A 25,889-nucleotide genomic window follows, 5' to 3' on the forward strand; every position below is an offset into this window, starting at 1 on the left:
TGCAAAAATTTTTTCATTGACAGAGCTATCAAGAATCTGAAAAGATCATTTGTCATTATAATTTCTTGATTAGACATGATAGATAGCCTTTCAAGCTCAAAATCTGAGTGAGATGAAAAGTTGTTTGATGAAAGCATATTTATATTATTTAATTTAAAGTGATCTATATTCAATTTTCATATATTGCCTAAAATGCTGTAGTTTATTTTCCTATCATAATTGTATCATATAAAAAAAAATCACACACTCAGTTGTTCCCAAATTTCCTCTAGTTTACCCCCAGTGTACCACAAAATTTTATTTTCTATGTTGGGAAAACACTGCTATAGGTAGGTATAATATATTCTGTTACTAAAACATTTCTAGTTTAATTACAGACTAATTATGCATTTGTGTTAATGTGTAATTACCATTTCCCACAGCAAACAAGTAAGTCTACATAATAATTGGAAAGCGTTTTTTTTTGAAAGTGTTAAACCTACATTATTTCCTCACTCCTTCTCTAACACCTTTTAAATATCTTAGAATATTATACTTTAGAGCTAGAAATGTTCTTTTCTTGATCTGAATAGTTACAAGGTGTTCAATCATTGAGCACATTGATTTCTGTACTCAAGAGTACAGTAAAACAATGAGCAGACCACAGAGCTAAAAGTCTGAGCCCTTTTTAATTTAACAATAACAAAAGGTTTAACACATTCATTTTCTAAGACTAAAGACATATGGCAATCTATAGATCTCATCTGAACACATTCTTACTTCCTGCTCATACTAGCATTGCTTTTATTAATCTTCAAGACTTAAAATGATTAGCTGTATCACTGGGCAGTTCTGAGTAGTCATGAAAAGCATGACACTCAACTATGACAAACTAATAATTCATCATGGAGACACAATTCTCTTTAGTTTCTGGATTATTCTGTTTTGTATATAATTTAATCAAATGAATCGGAGACTATTAAAAACAATTTAAGAGGTGATAATTTGCTCTTCCATTCATGATATCAAATATAATACTGATGAGCTTGGAAGTTATTACTCTGACCCACAAAACAGGACAGAACTAGCCTTTGATATGAACACGTTAGGATATATTCTTTTTTTTTTTAGAGACAGAGTCTCACTTTATTGCCCTTGGTAGAGTGCTATGGCATCACAGCTCACAGCAATCTCCAACTCCTGGGCTTAGGCGACGCTCCTGCTCAGTCTCTCGAGTAGTTGGGACTACAGGCTCCTGCCACATCACCCGGCTATTTTTGTTGCAGTTTGGCCAGGGCTAGGTTAGAACCTGCCACCCTCGGTATATGAGGCTGGCGCCCTACCCACTGAGCCACAGGTGCTGCCCCAGGATATATTATAAATCAGTTTTCTCTTCTAGCCTTGTAAAAAGTTATTTCTTTTGCACCCCAGAAATTGTGGCCAATAAGGTTCATAGGATAAAAATTAGACAATTTCAGGACATTGCAGATTATTGTGTGGATGGGGATATTACGTTCTTGTGAAAGTTTAGTTTGCTCTATTAGTATATCAACCAAAGGTTTATTCCAGGCTTGTGTGGCGCTCCATTTAAGATGAATGCCTCATGAAAGAGACACTACCTTATTGCCAATACTGCCAGACTGACTGACTTAAACAATAATAATAAAGGGGCAACACATTCCTGTTTTGACCACACCTACCATTTTAAGCACTTTCCACAGGTTTGCCTTGCCTTGTTAGCTCACAGTTAACATCTGTCTGTCATGAGAATGAAACACCCCCCAAGAGCTTGAGGTCACAATTCAGGCTGAGGCGTGAAGGAAAAAGAAGACAGCTTGCTCAGCCAACAACACCCACACGTGGCTTTACACGCTCTGTAAAACAAAGAGCAGACAGCAGAGCTCTCTCTCACATGACAGTACGTGATTCTAAAACGCTGGACTGCATCACATAGCCTATGAACATTGAAAAGATATTTTTGAAAAGATGTTTATTTTCAAAGAAATTATAATTCTAGTCCATAGTTCTGCAAACATGGATGCAAATGTAAAATTAGCTGAGCCCCATCCTCTACCAAGTCTTCTTTTGTTTTCTTCATACAAAAAATATCTTTTGCTTCCTTTCTCCATACCTTCGTACGCCGTCTTCGCATATGAAAGTTTTCTATTTCTCTGGAAGAGATTGCGCCCCCGGCGGTTGGGAGCTAGAACAGGAAAGCATTTCTCAGACCCTGCACGTTCGCTGGCTTTCATCTCCCGGCAATTCTACTTTTGGGCTGAGTCCAGCGCGTCCCCGAGAGAGCTCGTTTCAAGTAGTCACCACCATAAATCTAACCCCACTCCCCTCTCCGCCCCCCGCGGTCAGTTTCCTAATTTGCCGTTGGACAGAGGGGAAAGGCTTGCGTCAGAAGGAAAACAGCTTAGTGAAGGCAGCTGCAGAAGGGCGGGGGTTCTCGGCGCTCAGGAGCCAGGGCGGAATGGCCGCAGTCCCCGGGCGGCGCTGTCCAGCCCCTGCTGCTGAATACTGGACGCCGAGGTTCAGAACCGCAAGACTGGAAGAGCCTCTGCCGTGTAGATCGAACCAATTTCCCGAGGGTGGGAAGTGGAGGGTTCTTTTAGACGTTTGCTTGTTTTCTTTCCACAGGAAAACATTTTACCTCAAAGATATTGTGTATTTCATGGGAAAGTAATGACACAGCTCCAGTTTGGCACCAGAGTCAAGAGCTCTATTGAGGGAAAATAGAAAGTTCAGGGTTCTTGAAACCTGCTTCTTTCCTCCCTGAGTCAATACAACAGCATCTGGTGTACTCCCCCACCCCCATGACGATAAATTTAAAAAAGTTTTAAAAATCATGTTATTAATTATTTGTCTGATAAGCACTGTAGAGTTGATGGTGGTACTGGACTTTAAAATATCTAGAATTTTAGATATTATATTACTGAGGTTTGAGCAACAGGGGAGAGAAGGCAGTAAACTTGTAAATTAAGGTGGTTTGCTGAAAATTTCATTTTTAAAAGTATCGTTTTAACATCATTTTGGAAACATGTTCATTTTCTTCGGTAATTTAAAGCAGAATTTGGGCAGCAGTGGCCTCCCTCCTCTTTACCCCCTCAGCCTCTGTTTGGTTGGAAAGATCTGAGCCCTGTTCTTCTTAGCAGGTGCTGATATTCAAAGGGCCATTGTAAGAATTCTATCCACCACCACCCCTCCCCTCCCCACAAGATAATAGAGTAAATATAAAGAGAATGGGCGGGCGGGAGGGAAAGTGTGCTGCTCTCCCGCCTCTGGTTCTCGGTAGTTGCACTCAGATGGGGCAGTCCTCTGAGAAGTGAGGCCGCTACAGCTGGCGGGGAGCAGGCTTAACTGATCCCAGCAAACCCTTCCTTCCTTTCCTTAATCCCTCCCTGCTTATTTTAGCCGCTTCTCCACCCCGCTGGGAATACCATTCTGATCTTAGTCCAGGTAGATCTGACGTCAAGAGATGGCTTTCGTCGATTTGACGTGTAAACACTCATTTCCATTCCGGCTGGGTAGGGCTGGGGCTCCACTCAGCCTGGAGACCGAAGCGCCTCACTGCGCGTCCGCCGCCGCCCAGCCTCGCCTCGCGCGCCTCCTAGCTCTTCCCAGAGCAACCGGGAGCCAGGAGCGGTCCAGAGCCGGCGGGTGGGAAGCGCGACTCTGTCTGGCTTTTCTCCTGTCTTGTTTCTTGCCCCTCTCTCCTTCCCACTTGCGTGCGAGCCTGCGTGTGAGCATGGAGCGGAAAGCTTGGACCCTGCAGTGCACCGCTTTCGCCCTCTTTTGCGCTTGGTGTGCGCTCAACGGTGTTAAAGCGAAGAGGCAGTTTGTCAATGAATGGGCGGCGGAGATTCCCGGGGGCCCAGCCGCAGCGTCTGCCATCGCCGAGGAGCTGGACTATGACCTTCTGGGTCAGGTAAGAGTTTTCACGTTCAAGAAACTTTCTGGGGCTTGGGGAACTGGCGGGACTGTAGCGCGGTGCTCCAAGTGGAGTCCCAAGTCCAACTCTCCTGCGTTCAGAGTGGCAAAGAAACAGGGGCTTCTCCAGCTCTCGACCCCCGCACGCTTGCGGAGAAAGCTTGCATTATTTACTGTCTGTACTAGGCGCAGCCAAGCAGAAGGAAGCCACTGCAGTTGGGTAGAGCTTATATTTTGCTGTTGGCAGCTCTGGAATTGAAATCTGTTCCCGTGCGGTTTGGAAGAAAAATCCCCTCCAAGCTAGTTCAGGCAACTTGAGATGCACTCAAGCTCTCGGCAACCAAGCGCCCCGGGAGAGGCAGTGTGCTCCCTCCCCCAGGACAGCGCGCGGTCTGCGACAGGAGCCGGCTGTTTCCTTCTTTTCAATATGGCAGCGTCAGATGCAAGCCCCAAAGCAGGGGACCAAGAAAGCTTGGGGATGTCCCCTGGCAGCCTTGGGGGTACTCCAGAGAGCTGGAAAAGTGGCAGCTGCCGGGACTCGCGCCCCCGAGGTTCGGAGGCCGCCGAATGGCCTGGGGAGTTGGCCGGAGAAGGGGGTGGGGGAGGACAAGGGAACATTTCTTAACGCCTCTCCGGGGAGCTCCGGGTTTTCAATGGGAACTTATTAAAGTCCAAGCCTACCAACTTTGCTCCAGCAACAGAACTGACTCCAGGAAAGGATCTATTTCTTTATTGTTTTCAGCCAAGGGCATAATCATTTCCCATTTCTCCGGGCTGGGGGGTCCAGTTTATGATGGAAACTGTAGCCTGTCCATGTGGGGGCTGGGTTAATAGACAGCTTGCGGGTGTAGGTGGGGAGCGAAGGCCGTGAGCGAGCGAGCTCTTCGCGGCGTAATTCCGAGGGGACTGCTTGGGCTGTGACTTCTAATCTAGAGCTTTCTTTTCCCTCGGCTCAAAATCAAGCCCTGGCCCCCTGCCTTTTAACTTGGTAAATTGGAAATGGGGGAAGAGGGAGTTGTAAAACATTTTGGCGCGTTTTTTTCTGGAGGTGGTGATGAGACGCCGCTGAAGTAGCGGATGAGTAATCCGCGTGGGCGTTGGCGATTCCATAGATCCAATCCCCTTGGGGAATACGCTTTCTCTTGATAAAGGTTTCATTCTCCAACTTTATGAGCCAAACAGCGTTTGCAATGCCCGGCAGCAAAGTCAATGCAGACTGACACCCCCACCCCCACCCCCGGGTCCCAGTAGACTGAGCCTTTTGCTGTCGCCAGCTCTTGCTCTGTGCCAGGCTCTGTGTTAGAAGGGTAGGAATAAGAGGGGGGGAAGAAACACCCTCAAGGAATAAGAAATCTGGAGGAGGCTTAGAAGCAAAGAACTGAAGGTGAATGTAGTTTGTATAATGATAGAAGTTGTACTTGGAGTCTTAGTATTTGTTGGTTGAAAGAATGAAGGTGGAAGGGAATTTGGGAGAGGTGAAAGAAGATGGTCCAAAGGAGGAAACCTTGCAAAAGGTTGAGGAAGAACAGTTGGAAGTTGGACGTTCCAGGATGAGATCAGAAACAGAAAACAGCTAGTGGGAAACAGTGGGGCATAAAGCAACTGAATAGTAAGTCTGGTAATAGCAGGCGATTGTGGGGAATTGTTGAGAGGGAAAGAGAGAGCAGGCGGAACTGTGGGCATCTTGGAAGTCATACATGTCCCATGGCAGCTACTGTTACTGAACACTGGCGACTGTAGAAAGAGATTGAGAGAGACCGCAAAAAATCAATCCCTCTTCTTTGTCCCACCTGTTAGCCCCAGACACACATCTAAATCTGGACTGTTCAATGTGAGAACTGCTTTTCACATTAAATAAACATATATCCAAAAAGTAAAAGACAATAATAAATTAGTACTCTTGGGAGGGTGTTTTGGGAAGAGGATGACATAGCCAGAAAAAGCATTAAAAAATAGTGGGGAAAAACTATCTGTGTTTACATATGATTGGCAATACCATATTTTCTTCATTGTTAGTTAAAATGACATTACTGAAAATATTTTAAAACAAACTTAACAAAAGTTATTTTGTTAGAATTGTAATTCTTTGTAAAAGACTGATAATTCAATTCTTTCCTGGTTCTGTTTATTTCTCCTTTTGCTGTGTATTACTAAAATTATACTAATTTAGCATTACTATCCTGAGTCCCTATGGCCTCCAGATAAAGCCAAGATTAAGGTAGTGACAAGAAGTAGAACAAGTTATCAGCAGAAACAGAACCAAATGTGGGTGGTCTCTAAGTAGGGATGGCTCCTGATCTCTCTCTCCAACTCCATCTACAGCTTACCACAGATCCACTCCCTGAGATTCAGACTTGGAACAGGGCCTAAGTATCTCTATTAAAAGATTCTATACATAATGAGAAACATACATTTAAAGAACATGCTTCTTCTGAAAAAAAAAATTGTTGTCAATTTTTTATCTGTTAATTTTAAAAATGCAGGGCATCTAGAGGATTTGGTAGCTTTAAATTTGGTACTGTTTTGAGTAATGGGTCACTAGTTTAAAAGAATAATGAACACAGTTCTGAATGGAGCAAAGGTGTTGATAGCTATCCAGAGAAGTACAGAAGACTTGTCCTAAATGTAGCATGCTCTTTTCTGAAAGCCTCAAACTAGTAGAAAATCAAATGGTCACTAATAGTAGTTATAACAACTATCATTGAGTCATTGGCTACATTTTTATTTTTAGCAACAATGACTTGTTTTAGATAAATGTGGCACTGACCATAGATAGCATTCCAAGTATTTGCCTGTTATCCATCAATAATTGATTAAAGGAGTATTTTTTTCCTTTTGGAGAAATGTCTATTCATACAATTTTGACACACAAAGCAAATGAAATGGAAGCATCACTAGCCCCCAAGTACACTGCAAGCCTAAGCAAAACTAACCTGAGGGTCATCTCAACACCTTTATCAGTGTCTTCATCATCAAGAAAAAAGTTAACTTTAGGTAAAAGGAATAGGTTTAATAAAAGTTGCCTTAGCCAGGTGTCATGGTGGGCCCCTATAGTCCCAGCTATTTGGAAGGCTATGATGGGAGGATTACTTGAACCAGGAGTTTGAGGTTGACACCATAGCACTCTAGCCTGTGGCAACAGAGTGAGACTTTGCCTCAAAAATAAAATAAATAAATAAATAAATAATTCTTTCCCATAGAAAAGAGGTTATGAAAAAAAAAGAAAGTTAAGTTGCCTGCCTCTAAGTTAGGTGGGTTTCAAACTGGCCTGTATAGCCATGTTTGAGAAACTGGGTTTTTATTTTATTTTTTTCTCTTATAGATTGGATCACTTGAAAATCACTACCTATTCAAACATAAAACCCATCCCCGAAGGTCTCGAAGGAGTGCCCTTCATATCACTAAGAGATTATCTGACGATGATCGTGTGAGTGTTATGCATTTGTCCTCAAATCAATACCTGACTTATCTGTTTTATTTATGATTTCTAATTAGAAAAAAAGCATTTTTCAAATAGATAATGCTTTTTTTATTGTGATCATACTTGTTTAACTGCAATGCTTTTAGTATCTTTCCATAAACTTATAATTACACATAATAAGATTGGATTGGATTGATTGAGCTGAAATATATTATATGTTGTGATTATTTATTTACAGTTAATTTTATATGTATACTTGCAAATACAGTCTAAGAGCAATAAAAGTGAATATTAAAAATCAGGAGGCAGCACTAATGAAAATGTTGACAATACAATCAATCAGCAAGCTCTTATTATGTACCTGTTATGTACCAAGCACTTTAATCCCAATGTTGGGATGCCAGAGAAATATATGAACCTTGCTTTCAATAACATTTCTGTGTAACTGAAAAACATTCTGCCATTTCTATTTGGTTTTGCTGAATAAGTAGCTAGTTTTTAGAAGAGAACTCTAAGTCTGTGTCTTCATGAGGCAAATGTTTCCAGAAGTATTTTATTGTTTAATCCAAACCATTTGGTCTCTTTTCATCCTGATTTATCTGATCTAATATTTAGGCAATAGCAGAAAATGTCTGGAATCAATAGGTGTGTAAATAGGGAGGGATAATAGTGTACCTATTTATTTCTTTAAAGTCTGTTTTCAAGGTTGGAAAATACATTAATAGAAAATGTTGACTGTTTTGGGAATATTGCAGTTTATATATACCTGAATTACATGTACAGTGTTGCCTTTTCTCAAGAATGTGCCATACTGAAGGAAATTTACTGCTATTGGCCTATTTGTGTATATGATTTCTGCTGCCTAGGACACTCTGGAGAATTACGGTGAGACAACCTCTTGGTGAGAGGATTAAAAATATTCTTTCCACTTCCTGGAGGGGTGGGAAGGAGTATTAAGGGACAGAAAGGCGATAAAAATGTTAATGTACATGAAATTCATGAAGACTGTAAAATGATTTTCTGTTTTATTCATTCTACAATGGGTAGAATTTTAAGGAGAAGAAGAAGGTGGCAAATTATGATAGGGAATGATTTGGCCTGAGCCACCATTGTTCAAATGTGAGCGACTAAGCACAGCCTGAAAAGGAAGCTGTGTCAGGACCCTGGACAGCAGCTATGGGGCTCAGGCACACCTTTGAGGGGTGGGGGGGCCTCTTTCTGCCAAGCTACTGCTAGATGTGGAAGACCCAGGAAGAGTCCCGGAGTTTTCCTTTAAATTTCTCATCCAGTGAGGTCTTCCCCTTCCCTTACCCACTCCAAGGAAGACAAGTCATGTATGTGGGCTCTGAAAAGTAAGACCACTTCCAACACCTGGCTAGTTTTGGAGAGAGATTTCCTTCTCTGCCTAAATGCTCATTAATGCCCATGGAAGTCAAACCGAGCTCCTTCTCATCCCTGCAAGAGAAGGTCAGACAGAGGGGAGCACATCCACCTGTTACTGATTCTCCCAGGATTTCATAAAAATGACTTCATTCCTTGGTAGTCGGTTTTGGAGGAAGTTCCAACATATAATGAAAAGACCTAATAATTTATTCTCTAACAAAGAATAAAAAAGGAATTTATATACTATCAAAACTGATCCCAGTAATACTTTTATTTTATGAAAAATCCCAGAATCATAGAATCTTGCAATAGAAGGTTGGAGTAGATGATCTTTAACACGCTTTCTGATCAAAGTATGATTTACAATGAAGTATATGATACCTATTATGTATAATAGAAAGACACTATCAATTTTTATCTATTCCATTTGGCCTGCTCTTCTAGAGATTAATGTGTGATTCTGAGTTAATGACATTAATCATAACACTGTTTCCTACAATTGGATGTTTATCTGATCAGATTGTGGAGTGCCTCTTTTTACATTCCATTTCTAAAAATTGCTCTTGATTTTCATTTTATTGTTCTTTTTTGATGGAGGATAATATTCTTTCAAATCAACCCTGCAAAATGCAGTGATAGTCTATCTTTACAAGTCTGTTAATTAAATCTCCAACTATAAGTGACCCTCTACCTTGAAGATTAGTACTTGTTCCCTAGAAGCCAGCTTCCAAAGACCAACTCAGATGATGGGCAGTATTCCAAGCATAGAGGTATTTTAAGCCAAAACAATTAATCTTGAAAATACAAGTACTTTAAAAATAAATTATAGTGACTAATTTCCAGCACTCATGTCCCTCCCAAGGTTTATAATAGGATGGCAGTATGTTTTGTAATTGAAAATTCAGGGTAGTCTTAGTGGGTGGTTTTAACCTTTAGTTGTTAATTATCTTTCAGTTTTTATTTTTGGATCTGGCTCATGAGTACCCTCACATTAACAATATCCCACCACAACCTGGACTATTATCACGTATACAACAGAAAAGATCTGTTTTGTAGGAAATAGTTATATTGTCCAGAAAAATAAAAGTATAGCACTACCTCATAGTCACTATAGCTATAAGACAGTGCCCCAGTCTCCCAGGGCCTCTCGTATCATAGAATCACACTGCAGATGTGGGCAGGTGATTCTGTCTTGTCAGATCTCCCTGCATAATCCATGAGGCTGGGTTAATGGTAAGTGTGCATGGTCAGTAGTGCTCACTCATCACCCTGGGTCTGCTTCTAATGTTAAATGGTCTTAGACAGGAGGATGAAACACAAACAATAATATCCTTGTCTTGTGTTATACTATGTATTTGTAATTTCTATCTTTCCCATGCAAAGAAAAAGAAATTAATCTGTAAAAGTAACACAACAGCAGTCTTTGAAGTTTTTCCACTTGTCCACTCTTTCCATTAAAGCAGACAAATTTTCAGCTATGTAGTCCTGGAACCTCAATATAAAAATGGGCATTATGATCCATTTGCTGATGAAAGCAGGTTGAACTTTTGCTTCTACTCTAATCACACTGTAAATACTTTTTTTAAAAATTGAATGGTAACTATGTACATTAATGCACTTCTGGGGTACAGTGTGGGTTGTCACACACAATCCAAAATACTTCCATCAAACTGGTTAACATAGCCTTCATGTCATTTTCTTAGTTATTGTTCTAAAACATTCACATTCTACTCTTAGAGAGATTCACTTGTACCCTTGTAAGATAAACCTCAGAAGTGATCCCTCCAATCCCTTCCCTCCACCCATTCCGTCCTCCCCTCTCCCTCCTCCCTCCTTGTATTCTTAGGCTGTTATTAGGTTATAGCTTACATATAAAAGGTATAAATTAGTTTCATAATAGGGGTGTGTACATTGGATACTTTTTCTTCCATTCTTGTGATACTTTACGAAGAACATTTTCCAGCTCCATCCATGTGAACATGAAGGACGTAAAGTCTCCATCTTTCTTTATGGCTGCATAGTATTCCATGGTGTACATATACCACAGTTTGTTGATCCATTTGTGGATCTATGGGCACTTGGGCTTCTTCCATGACCTGGCAATTATGCACACTGTAAATACTTTGAGGGAAAGATCATCTCACTGACTGCTTCTCCTCCCCACACAGATGCACTTTACTGAAATAGAAGAAACGTTCATCTCCCCAGTGGTCAACCCCTTCTTCTCACAGAGTTGCCAGTTTGATCTGCAGTAAAACACAAATATTGTGGAGCTGCCTGAACTGTGATGGGCAGGGTACTGGAAATAGTTGGAGGGAAGTTGAATATACAGAGGTGGCTGTTTGACTTTTGATTTTGTTACTATAAAAATACTTGTAGGTGGTATGGGCTGAACAGCAGTATGAAAAAGAGAGAAGTAAACGTTCAGCTCCACGAGACTCAGCAGGAAATCTCTTCAACGATCCAATGTGGAATCAGCAATGGTACTTGGTAAGTACCTACAGAAGGACCATGTGGGATCTGGGTTCTTTATACTGTTACATCTGTACAATGGACCCTTTTTTATGCTGGAGAATTTAGTAGAGGGTCATGTTGTCTAAAGATTAAGGCTGATTGGACCTACCTTGCTCTGAACCTTTGTTTTGTTGGGTGAGGGTGCCTGAAACAGAGAACTTTAGCTGTTACAATAGAAGGGTTTGTATCTTTGTTTGTCTCCTTATCTGGGGTAAATGCAAAATCATGTATCATCGGATAGGGGTTCCAAAGACAAAACTCATGACAAGAATTTCATTTGGTTAATGTTAATATTGAGAACTCCTTAAATTACTCACAGTTTACAGTGAGTATGACTCAGTATACACAGCCCTGAATGACAGTGTTTCATGATGGAGGTGAGAATCTCTGAAAGAGGCTGAAGGAAGGAGCACAAGGAAGCTTAATGCCAATGTCTACACTTGAAAACCAGTCTCCTTTAATGCAATTACCAACTCTTTACTGATGTGTAGGTGTTGGGCAGAGAAATCATAAATGTTCCTGCCTGTCTGCAGCGCCCTCTCTCCAGTTTTAATGCTAAGCCTCTCTGGTAGTAGTGCATGTTAATAGAAGGGTTTAATGCTGAGACTATTACAAAAGATAATTTTTCATGACAACCATTATCTAAGGCTTAGCTTGTTGTATAATGAGTGGAAAATGGGATCAGTTTCTCTTGCCACAATCTCAACCTAAGTACTTACTCATTGCAACAAAAGAAACTTATCAGCTAACATTTGTTGTACATTTACTGCATGCAGGCACCATTCTAAGTGTTTGACATGAATTAATTCATTGAGTCCTCACAATTACCTTAAGTTGTCCCAGTACAGTAATTATGCCCATTTAACAGATAAAGAAACAGAGACATTGACAGGTAGAACAATTTTCCAAAATAACACAGTTACTGGTGGTGGGACTATGATGCATGGCTCTGGAGGTTGTACCCTTAACAACAATAATTTATAATTGTTCCTGCAACTGATGCAGAGGCCTTCTCTGGCTTTGGCCAATAGTCTGTGTATGGTTCCAGCCTCTTGTGACTCAGCTTCATACTGGTCTGGTAAATTCCCATCCCCACCCCCACACCCCACATACACATACCTCTTACTCAGGAGCAGCAGTAAGGGGGTGGCCCACTCACTGACACTTCTGACTGTTGATACTTACGCATTTCTTACTGACCCTTCCACTAGCATCCTTTGACTGTATCTCTCTCATGTACTGGGAAATGTGATTATGTCTGCCACCCTTGCCACCCAACTCTTCCCCTGTAGAGTACCATACACTGTAACTATCAGAAAAATTCTTTGTAAAGGAAAACCCCAAATCTCCTGTCACAGATAATTACTCCTTAAGCAATTTCTGATAAGATCATAGTCTCCTGAGTATTCCAGGTTCTACTTTTTCTTTTGGAAGAAAATTATAACTCATTCCCCAATAACTGTGTGTCAGACAATATATTATAATTAATATGTAATGTGAGCTCAGTGTGGCAACAAAGAGTCAGGATTTGGGAGAGATGGAAATATTTCCCAGTAGATAAAGCTTCAGATAGATGAAAAGCTTGAGTAACTTATTATAAATGAGAGAAACTTAAGGATAAACTTCTTTGAAGCCATGTATTTCAAAGAGATGGAGTCCTGTTGATTCATCTTTTGAAGTGATTTTCCACTAGAACAACTAGGGGGAAAGCAGTATTGAGATAATTCATTTGGCTCAACTTTATTTTTCATTTCACCTAATGGCTGTCTAGAATTACCCAAGGAAAAACAAAGATGGGTCTCCAGGTTGGAGCATAAGTTCTCACAGTATAGCAAGCTAGTGAGAATTTTAACAAGGCTTCTTGGCTTTTTTCTACCAGCAAGACACCAGGATGACTGCAGCCCTGCCCAAGCTAGATCTTCACGTGATACCTGTTTGGCAAAAAGGCATCACTGGCAAAGGAGTTGTCATCACTGTCCTGGATGATGGCTTGGAGTGGAATCACACAGACATCTATGACAATTATGTGAGTCTGGGCTCTCCTCTGTCTGTGACTTAGGGAGCTCTTAGAGCTGACATCAGAGACTCTGACATCAGCTGTCTCTGATGTCAGTGCTGCGATGATGGGCTAATGCTTTGCCCCTTTTGTCACACTCTCACCAGCCCATATGAACTTATTTTGTGCCAGTGTGCATGAAAGAATTCAGTGGAGTCAAAGAATAGTATAAAAACATATGTATTGGGAGAAGGAAGGGCAGTACTTACATCGATTAAGTTACTAAACACCACTCAGACTCTGAGACACTTGGTGTTTGGGGCCTTACCATAATCAGATCAAGCCTGATGCTGAGGTCATTTCTCACATCTCCCTCCCACATCTTTTATGGGTCCATATCCCTGACTTTGTAAATTATGTAAATGTGATTCCCACGCACATTTAAGGTGAACACTGCACAGTGCAAATAGGACACATTGAGAAGCGAAGAATTTACCAGGAATGGGAAAATAACTAAATGAAAACCATTTGCTTCATTATTTCTGCAGTTCATAATATAAGATGGACTCCATAATGTATCTCAGGCCTCAGGTCCCGAAGATGGACACCTCATCGTTAAGATTGTCTGTCTTCCTCGAGCTTCCCACCCACACAGCATTTGCCAGCTATAGCTGAAAGTAAAAGAGCAAAAGAAAGGGGAAGAAAAAGAAAAGATGAAAAACATTAGTACAGAGTAGAAAGTAAGAATTATTGAAAGATATAGACAACACTGAGAAGTAGCAATAATGATGATAGAATTTCTATGTGTAGCAATCTGGTTGGAAAAGGGACTGGGACCTAGAAGCTTGTCCTGAATTTCAAGCACATTCTCTTCATTTAAATGACACATTTATTTACTGTACCTGGGGAGGCTGAAAGAGATCACCATAGACCTGGGTCTCACCCCACAGCTATCTCTCTGCACCTATATTCATAACACAGATAAGTGTCAAAACATACTAAGTAGCTTTATGGCCTTAGTTAAGTTATTTAACTTCTCTGGCCCTCAATTTTATCATCTGAAAAATGAGATGATTGAAATAAGTAAAGTGATTCACTCCATCTCCAACATCCTATAAGCATCTATGAACCATAGTTTTTGTGACCTTCACTGAAACTACATCCTGGCTCACTTCGCTGTGTTCATCAGCTCTGCCCACTGAATAATAAATATTCAGTGACTAGGCCAGATGCCCTGAAATGCAGGCTTTTGAGCTTTCAGCCAGGATGGAAAGGAAGGGGTGGAGGGCTGGGAAGTGCTGCTTTTTTTTTCTTTTTTAATGACACTACAGTGTTATTTTTGTTGTTTCTTTAGGATCCAGAGGCTAGCTATGATTTTAATGACAATGACCATGATCCATTTCCCCGATATGATCCCACAAATGAGAACAAGTGAGTAAATGTTTATTTTGGGGGAAGTAAAATGCTTTAACATGCTTCTATCTCATTTGAGAAAATTATAAGTTTGATCCACATTTCAGCTCCAGGAAAATGGTAATGTGCACCATCCATACCATAATATATTCTTTTGCTTTTAAAACTGAAACCAAAGCTTCCATCTTTATATTCCTTTTGGTTTCTAGAATTCTATTTTCATTAAATTTATTATAAAATTCTCCTTCTTATCTTATGAAATTCTACCCTCTAGTGTTACTGAATAATTGTAGCTTTAGAAAGAATGTTTGGGCCACAAAGAATACAGACTTTAAGTCTACTCCTCCTCAATTAGTCTATGAATCTTTTATATTTATAAACATGCTTGATGTTACCCATAAAACGACATACACACACAAATTCACATGCACAGCGCCCATAATTTCCTGTGGTGGCTACAAGCACTGTTACCACTTCCCCCAGGAAAGCAGGAATACATGGACTCCAGACGAGAGAGATACCCGAGGCCTGTGAATCCAGCACAGTGTCTCAGCTAGTATCCTGCTCCACAGTTCCTACTGATGTAAAGTCAAAAGGAAGAGAAAGGAGACAGCATCTGAATCCCAGATTAACTGTCTCTCCATTGCAGCCACAGGGTGATAAAGGCAGCCAAGAGTCAGACCTTCCACAGCAAGAGGCCCTAGCCTCAAAGAAACATCCCCCTTGGGGCATGTGCACCTTCAAGGTGTTCAGGTCCACGGGAGAACTCAGCTTTGTTCATGCTGGTATTTCTCACAGACTTCAAGGAGACATTTAAAGTTTCCTCTTCGTTTTTTCTACCCAGAAAGGACTTTCACCAAAATAGATCAAAGCCAAGGTCAGAACCAGGGCTTGCTGCTACAAGTGGGAGTAGAAAGGGCAAGCAAGTAAAGGCTCTCAGTGGAGGTCACTTCAGTCCTCACTGTCCTCTCTGGGTGGTGCTGTCTTCTGGACTGTTAAGCTAATCAGGCTTCTTATCTGTCGCCCTCCTGCCTGGAACTCCCACATGGCTGGTGCAATCTTACTGACCTACAGCTATTTCTTTCTCTGGGTGGTCCCCACTAGCAGAAGTCCAACAGACCCCAGGAAAGGGCGCCAGGACCTCCTTTCTGGGTGTATATTTCTTCCTTGGGGAGAAGGAAAGGCTTATAGGAGGTTCAAAGAAGGCCCTTCTTTCAGTACCATTTATTTCTTTGAAGATTTGAGTAAAGGAGTTAGCCATAAATACACCTTAGAGCAGTGTTTTTCAACCTTTTTTATCTCATGCACACTGGAATCTACAGTTAAACTTCTGTGCCACACCTTGAATTATGTTGAGCAAACAAAAAAGTAAAAAGAAGAATTTGTTTACTGTGCTTTGAACTTTTTTCACAAATAATTTAATTAATGACCTTTAAAAATTTTTCTGGCACACCTAAATTCCTCTCATGGCACACGGTTGAAAATCACTGCCTTAGAGGTTAAAACATTCTAGTAACAACATAATAGGACCCATCCGCAGAGGTAAGGGGGCATGTCTCAGGAATTTATAACAGGGCCCCCAGACTTTTGCCCTATTTCTGAGTAAGGATAGTGCAGGACCAGTGGGAACTTCTGCTCTTTTTGGAGCACAGCTTCTCCATGTTAGCCTGGGGTACAGTCATGGCTTTGCCAGTTACCAGTGTAGTGGGTGACCTCGGGGAAACCCCTTAGTCTTACAGAACGAGAACTCTCTTATAGTGAGCCTCTACCTTCCTCCCGCCCCCAATGTTGACAAGGCATCTTCTCCCTGTGTTTCTGAAAGGAACTTCCTAAAGAAATGTGCGATAAGTATTTGGAAGAAGTAGGCACCCTTCCAGAATGCAGTCAAAGTAACAACATTCATCCCTCCCCTTGATTAAGACTGAGAGGGAAGTCTGCGCCCAGCTGTGTGGGTGCAGCTGTGGACACGCAGCTGGAGGCGTCAGCCCCTCCCTGGGCGGGTCCTGGGTCTGACCCTGGGCTCCAGTGCGCATGACTTGCGTGGTGGCTGAGCAGTAGGTGAACGCCTGACTAAATGATGTTCTGTTGAGTTTCTCCGCTCATGGGAGGGAAGACTCAGACTTTACTCTTTCCTGTCCCCAAAAGGGTTACTCTCACAGCACAGCGTTTATAATAGCATATATGTATACATATAATTCCCCAACTCAGGGAGCTCTAGCGGCTGCAAGGAAGCAGCCCATATAATAATTGTTTTGCGCCTGAAAGCTCTGAGCTTCCAGAGCGTGGCCTGCAGCCACCCTGCTCCAGCCTCCTGCACAGCGGAGGTAGCGTGCTAGTAGCATGAGCACAGACCTTGGAGGCAGATTTAGGTCTAATCTTACGTCTGCCACTTAATACCCATAGCGGAGTGATCATGAGCAAATTCTGTAACTTCTTTATGCTTAGGTTTTATCATCTTTTGAAAAGGGGCACCTACTTCATTAAGTTATAGGGATTAAATGAGTTCATATGTGTTAATATATAAGGGTTAGACACTGTCAGGTGTCTAGTGTGAAAAGAAGTTGATAAGTGTTTGCTGAGATGACTGTGATGATAGTGACAATGACAGTGATGATGAGGATGATCAGGCTTCTCATTTGCCAACGGGGATAGACCGTCTTTCAGTGAGAAATCAATATGACAAGAGTCATATTATTTGGTATAAGCAGTGCAGACACAAGTCAATTTTCTGAGCTGTTTCCGAAACTGCTATTTAAATGTGACTCAAGTGAGCTATCTCCCAAGGCCCTCTTGACATGTATCAGAAGGTATAAATAATAAAAGACAGAGTTACCCTTCTAGCATGTTGTCAGACATAAATCCCGTAGGTTTGGAAAATGAATGGCTCCATTTGTCTTGGCCTTTATAGCAATTTGAGACCTATTATCTCCCAATTCCAAGGGCATTGTTATCTCTCCAAACTATCTGTATTGCTGCTGCTCTTTATTACTATGTAAATGAGATGAATAAAGCCACAGGTAAATGCTTCTTTGCAAGTCAAAGGAGGAATCACTAAATAATAAAATCTTAAAAGGGCAAGTAAGTCTTACCATTAAGCTGGCATGAATCTGTATTTAGTATTTCAACACCAATTGCAGATTATTTTTCTAGTAAAATAACATGTATGACAAGGGTATTTTAACCATAATAATAGCAGTTTTAAAACTATCTTGTGGAATTTTTTTTAAATCAATTTGTTGAAATGCCAGTTACAGCCATTGTTCTGAGGTAATAGAGGGTTCTTTTACCTTGGCACCATTTAGGAAAGAAAAAGAGCAGCAGGTCTGTGAGAATGGGACAGGCACACTTTGACAAAGTCTTCCCTTCTTCTTACTTTGTGGAGTGGCGAAGGAGGATCAGAGGAGGAAAACACATCAACCGTCTTTGTACCATGACTGTACTGCAATTTGCACTAGAAGACAGTCAGTTCTTAAGTATAGAAGGAGAGATAAATTGTAGGAGGTTTCACATTACATCTTTTTTTTTTTTTCCCACATCACATGGCTTTTTAGGATAGAGATATAATTCTGGGGATGTTTGTGAATAGGATGAATCTATTGGCTTAGGCTGGACATTTGCCCTGGACGTTTTTGCTATACTGGGCCCTATCTCCCATTCTGTATAAATGGAGATATAGACAGTGGTGATTCTGGAAACATGTTTCTCAGAGGATGACAACTGAGTCTTCTACAGAGCACAGAAGGCTGACCCCCCCCCACACACACACACACACACAGAGCAGGAGCACAGAGTGTGCCTTCCATGTGACCCCATGGGCACACGCTGCTCAGGGAATGCCTGGGTTGGTCAGGACAACCTCAGTTGTCCATGAAAGAATTCTAACTCAAAAATTATGTGGGGATTAAAAAAAAACCCAAAACAACAAATCACTCAAGGGATATTCTAACTTCAGAAATGGTAAGATCCAGAAGCCAAATAAATATGTCCTCAGGTCGCCTGTGCTCTGCCTCCACCCCAATGCTGCCCCCCTCCACATAGCTTTGTTGACAACAGAACCCTGCCTGGCCGAGCCAGAGCCAAATGGCTTGCCTGAGACATCACATGTGAGATGCCCAGGAAGAGCAGGGTCCTCCTCTCCAGAATCTGCATCCATCCTTGACAGCTATCTGAGAGAAGAGGCCCAAGATTGAAAGAACCATGAGAAATCTCGGAGGGTCACTTCCCCCAAAGGGAAATACTAGCAGAAAAAGCAGCAGTAGATGTTGGCTGCATCTGGAAAGACCAAGAATTAAAGGGAATTATATTGTCCTGATTTACAATTCCCACCAGTGTTAACACGAAGGGGCAGGAATGTTGTGTAGTGAGAAGAGATCAGAAAATCCTCTTTGGTACTTCAGGAAAAAGAAGTTAAACAGAATTCTTTTGGATGGCTGAATCAATTTAGGAATTTTTATTCCATGCTAGGCCGAACTAAAAGATGTCCAGCCAACATTGCTGCTGAGAGCTAATGAGGTTCTCTTTCCTCTAAGTGAGCATATCTGGTCAATGGCTCTTCCAGGCTGCAGTCTTCACACTGCTTCAGATGACTCTGCAATGGAAGAAAGCTCTAAAATAAATGAATTCACATTAAAGTGCTCCTGGCCTGCTGATCTGCCTGAGTGGCCAGTGGTGGGAAAGACAATTAACATCCCCAGAATTTTGGAAATGACGTGTTAGTGGTGGAATTTGGTGTGATAGAGATGGTTTTTCCCCTTCCAAGTCCTCTGGAATTATAAATTATCCTCTTTGCCTGATGGCAAAACCCATCTTGTTGAGGCTTCTAGCCGCAGTCAGAGGTACAAGAACATCCTGGTTTTCAGCTAGTCTGCAGTGTCTCGTGAAGGTCTCAAACTCCTGTTGGTACCAAACAGTCCTCAGACATGTTAGTGTGGCATGTGGTCAGAAAGCAAGGAGGAGGCTTAAAGGGGCCTTGGTGCTGTCATATATATCCTCCAGAGGCTGGGCCAGGACAACCGACTCCATGGCAGTCACTAGGGAGGAAGGTGAGGGGCCACTTTGGTGTTATACCGTGTGCAGCACAAGCCATTTCTTTCAAATGTTTCTGAGTGTCAGAGTTCCTATACTAACACCAACAGCTGGCACTCGCTGGATTCTCACTCCCTGCAGCTACTGTTCCCAGTGTGCCACACACATGAGCTCATGTGATCTTCATAGCAGCCCTTTGAGGATAAGTAACTTACCCAAGGTCACTCCACTAGTTAACAACAAAAGCCAGAATTCAAACTCACATACTTGGGCCCCCATAGTACCTGTGCCCTTCATCTGAAAATAAATTTCCTCTAGTGCTAATGGGAGGAAAACCAGCAACAGGGCTAACAAAAAGCTAATATATCTATGTGCCATGGGTTCATTCATATGCAGGACAAATATTTTGTTCTTATTTTGTTTTGTGATTATTATTTTTTCAATCCTTAGACATGGGACCAGATGTGCAGGAGAAATTGCTATGCAAGCAAATAATCGCAAATGTGGGGTTGGAGTTGCATACAATTCCAAAGTTGGAGGTAAGATGGAGGCTGTTCCTGTAGTTTGGTGCTTTAGTATGAGGCTTTCACCACTTGTTATAAATGGGGGAAGGCTTTTGTTTCCAAGAAAAAAGAGGGAGAAATGAGCTCCAAGCAAAATTTGTTGAGGGACCTGAGCATGCTTTGCAAACAAATCAGTGGATATAGATTCCAGGAAAACAGATAGCTGAATATAGCCTATAGACCTTTGCGGGAAATAAACATTGGAATGTTGGATATCTTTTGAACCAAATCTAAGTTTTTCTATGTTCAAATTTAAAAGGGGCTGTTATTAAGTGCTTGCTAAAGAAGAAGGAGGAGGTAAATTTAGGCAAAGACTTCCCCTATCTCTCAAATCTGCAGAAGTTCTTACTTCCATAGCAAATAATGGCTTCAGAAATTTATTTATTTATTTATTTGGAGACAGAGTCTTGCTATGTTGCCCAGCCTGGTCTTGAACTTGTAGCCTCAAGTAATCCTCCCATCTTGGTCTCTCAAAATGCTGGGATTACTGGTGTGAGCTACCAGCAAAACACTGCTTAGAATTTAGCCATTATATCGAGAAAGCAAAAGTTATCTTTGATAGCAAAGATGTAGAATATCTAATTATTTTAGTATCTTTATGAGGAACCACATGGTAAATTACCCATTAGGGCAACTGAAGACTTTTTTTAAAATTTCAGATTACTGTGAGGATATAAACAATTAGGTTACAATGTTTGCATTTGTTAGGTAAAGTACCTGTTGTAGTTGTGCCCCACACCTAGGAGGTGTGCCATACACCCTTACATTGTGCCCATTAGTTGGGAACACAACAATCCTTCTCTCTCCTCCCTTCTCCCTCCACCAACTTGAATTGAATTGAGTTTTTCTCTTGTGGGGACATGTATTAGTTCATCTGCTGGCTTCATATTAGTACTGAGTACACTGGATACCTGCTTTTCCATTCTTGTGTTACTTTACTAGGAAGAGTGTGTTTTGTCTCCATCCAGGTTAATACAAAAGATATAAAGTCTCCATCTTTTTCATGGCTGAATAGTATTCCATGGTACACATATACTATAGTTTGTTAATTCATTCCTGGGTTGATGGGTGTTTAGGTTGTTTTTACATCTTGTGATTGTAAACTGAGCTGTAATAATCTAGGGCATCTAGGGCAAATTTCCTTATGATAAAATGATTTTTTTTGCTTCTGGGTAGATACCTAGTAATAGGATTGTGGGATCAAATGGAAGGTCTATTTCAGTTCCTTGAGGATTCTCCATACATAAAGAAACTATTTATAAAAGTTAGAGGAAACCAATGAGGGACTAGCAAAGGTAGGGAGATGTTGCCATCTTTAGGCCTGAAGGAGCATAGGGAAGGCAACCTCATAGGAAGTGGAGGAGTGGTCATGAGGGAGAGCCTAGAATTGTAGGAGGGGTGGGAACCTATAGCCTCAAGGTCACATGTGGCTGGATGGGCCTTGACTACAATAGCAGAGTTCTTTTAGGTGGGAGGAACCAGAGAACTAGCTATCCCTCTCATCTCATCCTCCACCTACCTGCTGGTGTCTTCACTGGGACAGCCTCCTAAACCCAGTGTGACGGCATGATACAGCCTGGAAGGTGGGCTGCAGGGGTACCTATCTCTCCTTTGGATGCTCTCCCTGCTTCGGGCTTTCACATTATGCTCTTTTTTAAAAAATTATTTTTTATTAAATGATAACTTTGTACATTGATGCATTTATGGGGTTCAGGGTACTGCTTCAATATACAATGTGAAATGTTTACATTGAACTAAGTAACACATCCATCACAGTTATACTCTTTTCTTAATAGTTTTGAAATGTACCATTGCATCATGCTTGCATCTCTTAACTTAGTGTTTAGTTTTGCTTTCCAAAACTATACCACAAAAACCCCCGACAATTTTGGAACATGTCAATTACAATAAAATCCCATTGAACTCTGCCTGAATAAACTTGAATTTGGTTATGTATTCTTTTTAAGAAATCACATAAATACACACCCTGGCATTTATAATGCCTCTCTCATTAATATAGGTTACTCTAAGATTTTAAGTGTTATTCTTTATTCTTTTGGTACTAATTTATTCAAAGCACTCTGTTAATTTAAAGAAAATGAAGGCAGAATTGAAAATTATGTAATCAACTAGAAAAATAATTCACATGTTAAGTCATGATGAACTAAACAGCCTTAGCTTGTGAGAGAGTCATCTAAGGAGTGGGGAACCTGTGGCCTTGGGGCCATGTGTGGCCTTCTGAATCCTTGAATGCAGCCTTTCACTGAGCCCAAATTTTATAGAACAAATTCTTTTAATGAAAGGATTTGTTCTGTGATGTATGGATTTGATTGAGGGGCTGTACTTGGGGACCTGGGGGGCCACATGTGACCTTGAGGCTGCAGGTTCCCACCCCTCCTGCAATTCTAGCTTTTAGTGATCTAACTCCATATACATTTGTTAATAGTTCTTTTCATTTATTAGTTAGCTACTGTATATTAATCATTTACCCTACAACACATTATAGGCAGTGTATCCAGGTGGTTCACAGGGATGGATTTAGGAGCCAGATTTTAAATCTGTCAGGTTCAAATCTCAGCTCCCTGTTTTCAAGCTGTGTGTCTGTGGGCAAGCCCTTGTCCCTCTCTGTTTTCAATCTCTCCACCTATAAAATGGAGAGAAAGACAGCACCCACTCAAAATGGTTGTCATAAGGCTAGATGAGTTCATACATGTAAGCCCTGCAGAGTGGGGGCTGTACGTAGAATATCTTCAATGCACGTGAACTGTTATCATCATCTCTATTTTACAGTTGAAGAAATTGAGATGAGGTTAATGGCTTGCTCAATATTACATAGCTAGTAAGTAGCAGAGCTGGGAATGTTTTATCTTCCAAGTTTATTTTAAAGTAATTTTTTGTAACAGATAGAACTGTCACTGATCATGTCAGTTACATGTCTGCTTACTCTACTGCATAGTAAGTAACAGTGTGAGGATGTCAGACTGTGCTGCACTGCACTGAGAGCCTGCAGCCAGAAATAACCAGGTAGCTGCCTGTATCTGTCCAAATTGTTCCTGCCTCCCTGGCACTTAAATTCATGAGGGTGATGATGGGTGACAGCCTTTTGGAAAGCCCAACAGCTACCGCATCTACCTTCTCCTGATGAAGAGTCACTCCCCCTCGAGAGTGGAAGCCCATGGCAATGATTTCACCCTTGAGATTATTAGGAGAAAAGGAAGCGTGTGTCTTGAAAATGGTTCTTAGCAAACACATGAATGAATGGCCTCTGGGTTATTTTTAATCAGTGCTTAGAAACAAGAGTCCTTTCCCTATTTGCTCATTTCCTATTGTGGCTCAATCTTTTCAAGCTGCACAGTTTCCTGTCCAGGACCCTTTGATGGCACAGAAGGGGCTGTGGCCATTTCTAGCACAGTCATTAGCAGGTGCATCAAACCAGGGCTGTTTGGTGGGTCTTTCTGAAAGCTGTTCTGCCATTTTGTTGGCATAGTGGTGGAGGAGGGGTGCAACCATGATCACTCCTGTGTTCTAAGGATACTGCCCCTCTGCGACCTCATTCCCAAAGGTATTACTGAGAGCAGAAGTGGGACCAAAAAAAAAAAAAAATAGCTGTTTGCTTGCTCACTGCATAGTATAAGCCCTAAAGAGACAAGAACAGTTATGGAGGCAGTGATTTATACTACCCTTCTGTGCTGTTAGCAGCTGGGTCACAGGCATTGGGGACATCCAGTGGTGGCCTTGGTTTTAACTCTTTCAAGAGTCCTTTAAAAATATAAATATTCAATTTGGAAAGCTTACATCGCACTAGTTAATACATCCCTTACCTCATTTACTTAATGATTGTGTTAAGACATTTATACTCTACATGATCTATGTGTTTATGATTTAATACAAAAAATAAACATTAACAACATTGTGCTTTTTCTGCCATGTACCTACTGACGTCAACTTTTGTTTTGTTGTTCAGGCATAAGAATGCTGGATGGCATTGTGACAGATGCCATTGAGGCCAGTTCGATTGGATTCAATCCTGGGCATGTGGATATTTACAGTGCCAGCTGGGGCCCTAATGATGATGGGAAGACTGTGGAAGGGCCTGGCAGGCTGGCCCAGAAGGCTTTTGAGTATGGTGTCAAGCAGGTGAGATATGCAACACAGAGCCACATGAGGGGCAACCTGACCCTTTGGATAGGAGGAGAGAGAAAGAACACTTAGGTTATGTGGAAAGGAATGGCTGTGAATGTCTTTTAAAAGACCTTTATAATTTTTTTTTTTTTTTTGAGACAGAGCCTCAAGCTGTCCCCTTGGGTAGAGTGCCGTGGCATTACAGCTCACAGCATCCTCCAACTCCTGGGCTCAAGCGAGTCTCCTGCCTCCGCCTCCCAAGTAGCTGGGACCACAGGCGCCCACCACAACGCCCGGCTATTTTTTTTTGGTTGCAGCCGTCATTGTTGTTTGGCGGGTCCGGGCTGGGGATTTGAACCCGCCACCTTAGGTGTACGTGGCTGGCGCCTTAGCCGGTTGAGCTATAGGCGCCGAGCCAAGACCTTTATAATTTTAAATGCACTTAGCCAAATCATTCTTCCAAGGGGTGAAAGACATTAACAGAGTTTTGCTTATTTGGGTTTGATGACAGAATTTCATCACTTTTAGGATATTTATTTTAAAAGTACTTTTGGGCATTTCTTTCTCTTTTCTCGTTTTCCTGCTGCTTTGGAGTTTTTGCACTAGGTAAACTCTGGCCCAGACTTCTTTCAAATGCACTGAAAACCCATCCTTAAATCTAGATGCACGCTGCCCTCCGCCGTGCCTGCTGCACTGCTGCCTTGGCTGGGCTGTCTGCTGCTCGGGTTTACTGTCTTTGCACAGATTCTGAGGCCTTGGACTCCACAGGATGAAACAAAAGTAGAAACTTTGGCGAGCACACAAATTGAAAAATCATAGAAAGGGCGGCCTTGATGAATTCCATTCACTTGAAGAGTCCCTTTTGATGCAGCTGCGCGGCAGAGCTGAATAATGCCTGATTTTATCATTCTATCCATCAGCCAGAAGATTCAAGCAGAGAGAGAGAGGAAGTTCAGAGATGCAAGCACAGTGACATAAGAGGAGTGGGAAAGGATGAGCGAGTGCTAAAGGCTAGATTAAGAATCCACGTGATAAAGAAAAGAGAGGAAAGTGCATGTTCAGCCCCATTCCAGAGAGGGCCCCAGGACTGCAGGGCCAGACTCCAGGGGCGGGGTGCAGTACACAGTCTCACAACATTTCCCCCACTGCGGAAAAGCCTGGAGTTGGAAATAGACCCTGCGTAACTGTATCTGAGAACTTCACACGTGTGCTTGCTGGGGATTTTATTGGGATATGACAATGACTGCCATGGATAATAACAGGTGCTGTGTGTTCTGGCTCTTCCCTTAGGGCAGACAGGGGAAGGGCTCCATCTTCGTCTGGGCTTCTGGGAATGGTGGGCGACAGGGAGACAACTGTGACTGCGACGGCTACACAGACAGCATCTACACCATCTCCATCAGCAGCGCCTCACAGCAGGGCCTGTCCCCTTGGTACGCTGAGAAGTGCTCCTCCACGCTGGCCACCTCCTACAGCAGCGGGGACTACACCGACCAGCGAATCGTAGGTTGCTTCTGTCTAACTCTCTGCTTAGGGACCA

The 25,889-nt window shown here is 41.8% G+C and overlaps 1 protein-coding gene across 1 annotated transcript in view; it reads left to right on the forward strand.

Moving 5' to 3' along the window:
- The first annotated feature begins 3,498 nt into the window (after positions 1 to 3,498).
- The window catches only part of PCSK1 (proprotein convertase subtilisin/kexin type 1), a 47,712-nt gene continuing 25,321 nt past the window's right edge, over positions 3,499 to 25,889 (forward strand). Inside the window, exons 1-8 of the mRNA XM_003799705.1 lie at positions 3,499 to 3,910; positions 7,235 to 7,339; positions 11,096 to 11,206; positions 13,110 to 13,256; positions 14,581 to 14,657; positions 20,115 to 20,203; positions 24,192 to 24,364; positions 25,640 to 25,852. Coding sequence (XP_003799753.1) covers positions 3,731 to 3,910; positions 7,235 to 7,339; positions 11,096 to 11,206; positions 13,110 to 13,256; positions 14,581 to 14,657; positions 20,115 to 20,203; positions 24,192 to 24,364; positions 25,640 to 25,852 — 1,095 coding nt within the window. The 5' untranslated portion in view covers positions 3,499 to 3,730. The remainder of the gene's footprint in view (positions 3,911 to 7,234; positions 7,340 to 11,095; positions 11,207 to 13,109; positions 13,257 to 14,580; positions 14,658 to 20,114; positions 20,204 to 24,191; positions 24,365 to 25,639; positions 25,853 to 25,889) is intronic.

The sequence above is a fragment of the Otolemur garnettii genome, unplaced genomic scaffold (assembly GCF_000181295.1).
Source record: "Otolemur garnettii isolate 467f Iridium unplaced genomic scaffold, OtoGar3 scaffold00154, whole genome shotgun sequence".
Taxonomy (NCBI): Eukaryota; Metazoa; Chordata; class Mammalia; order Primates; family Galagidae; genus Otolemur; species Otolemur garnettii.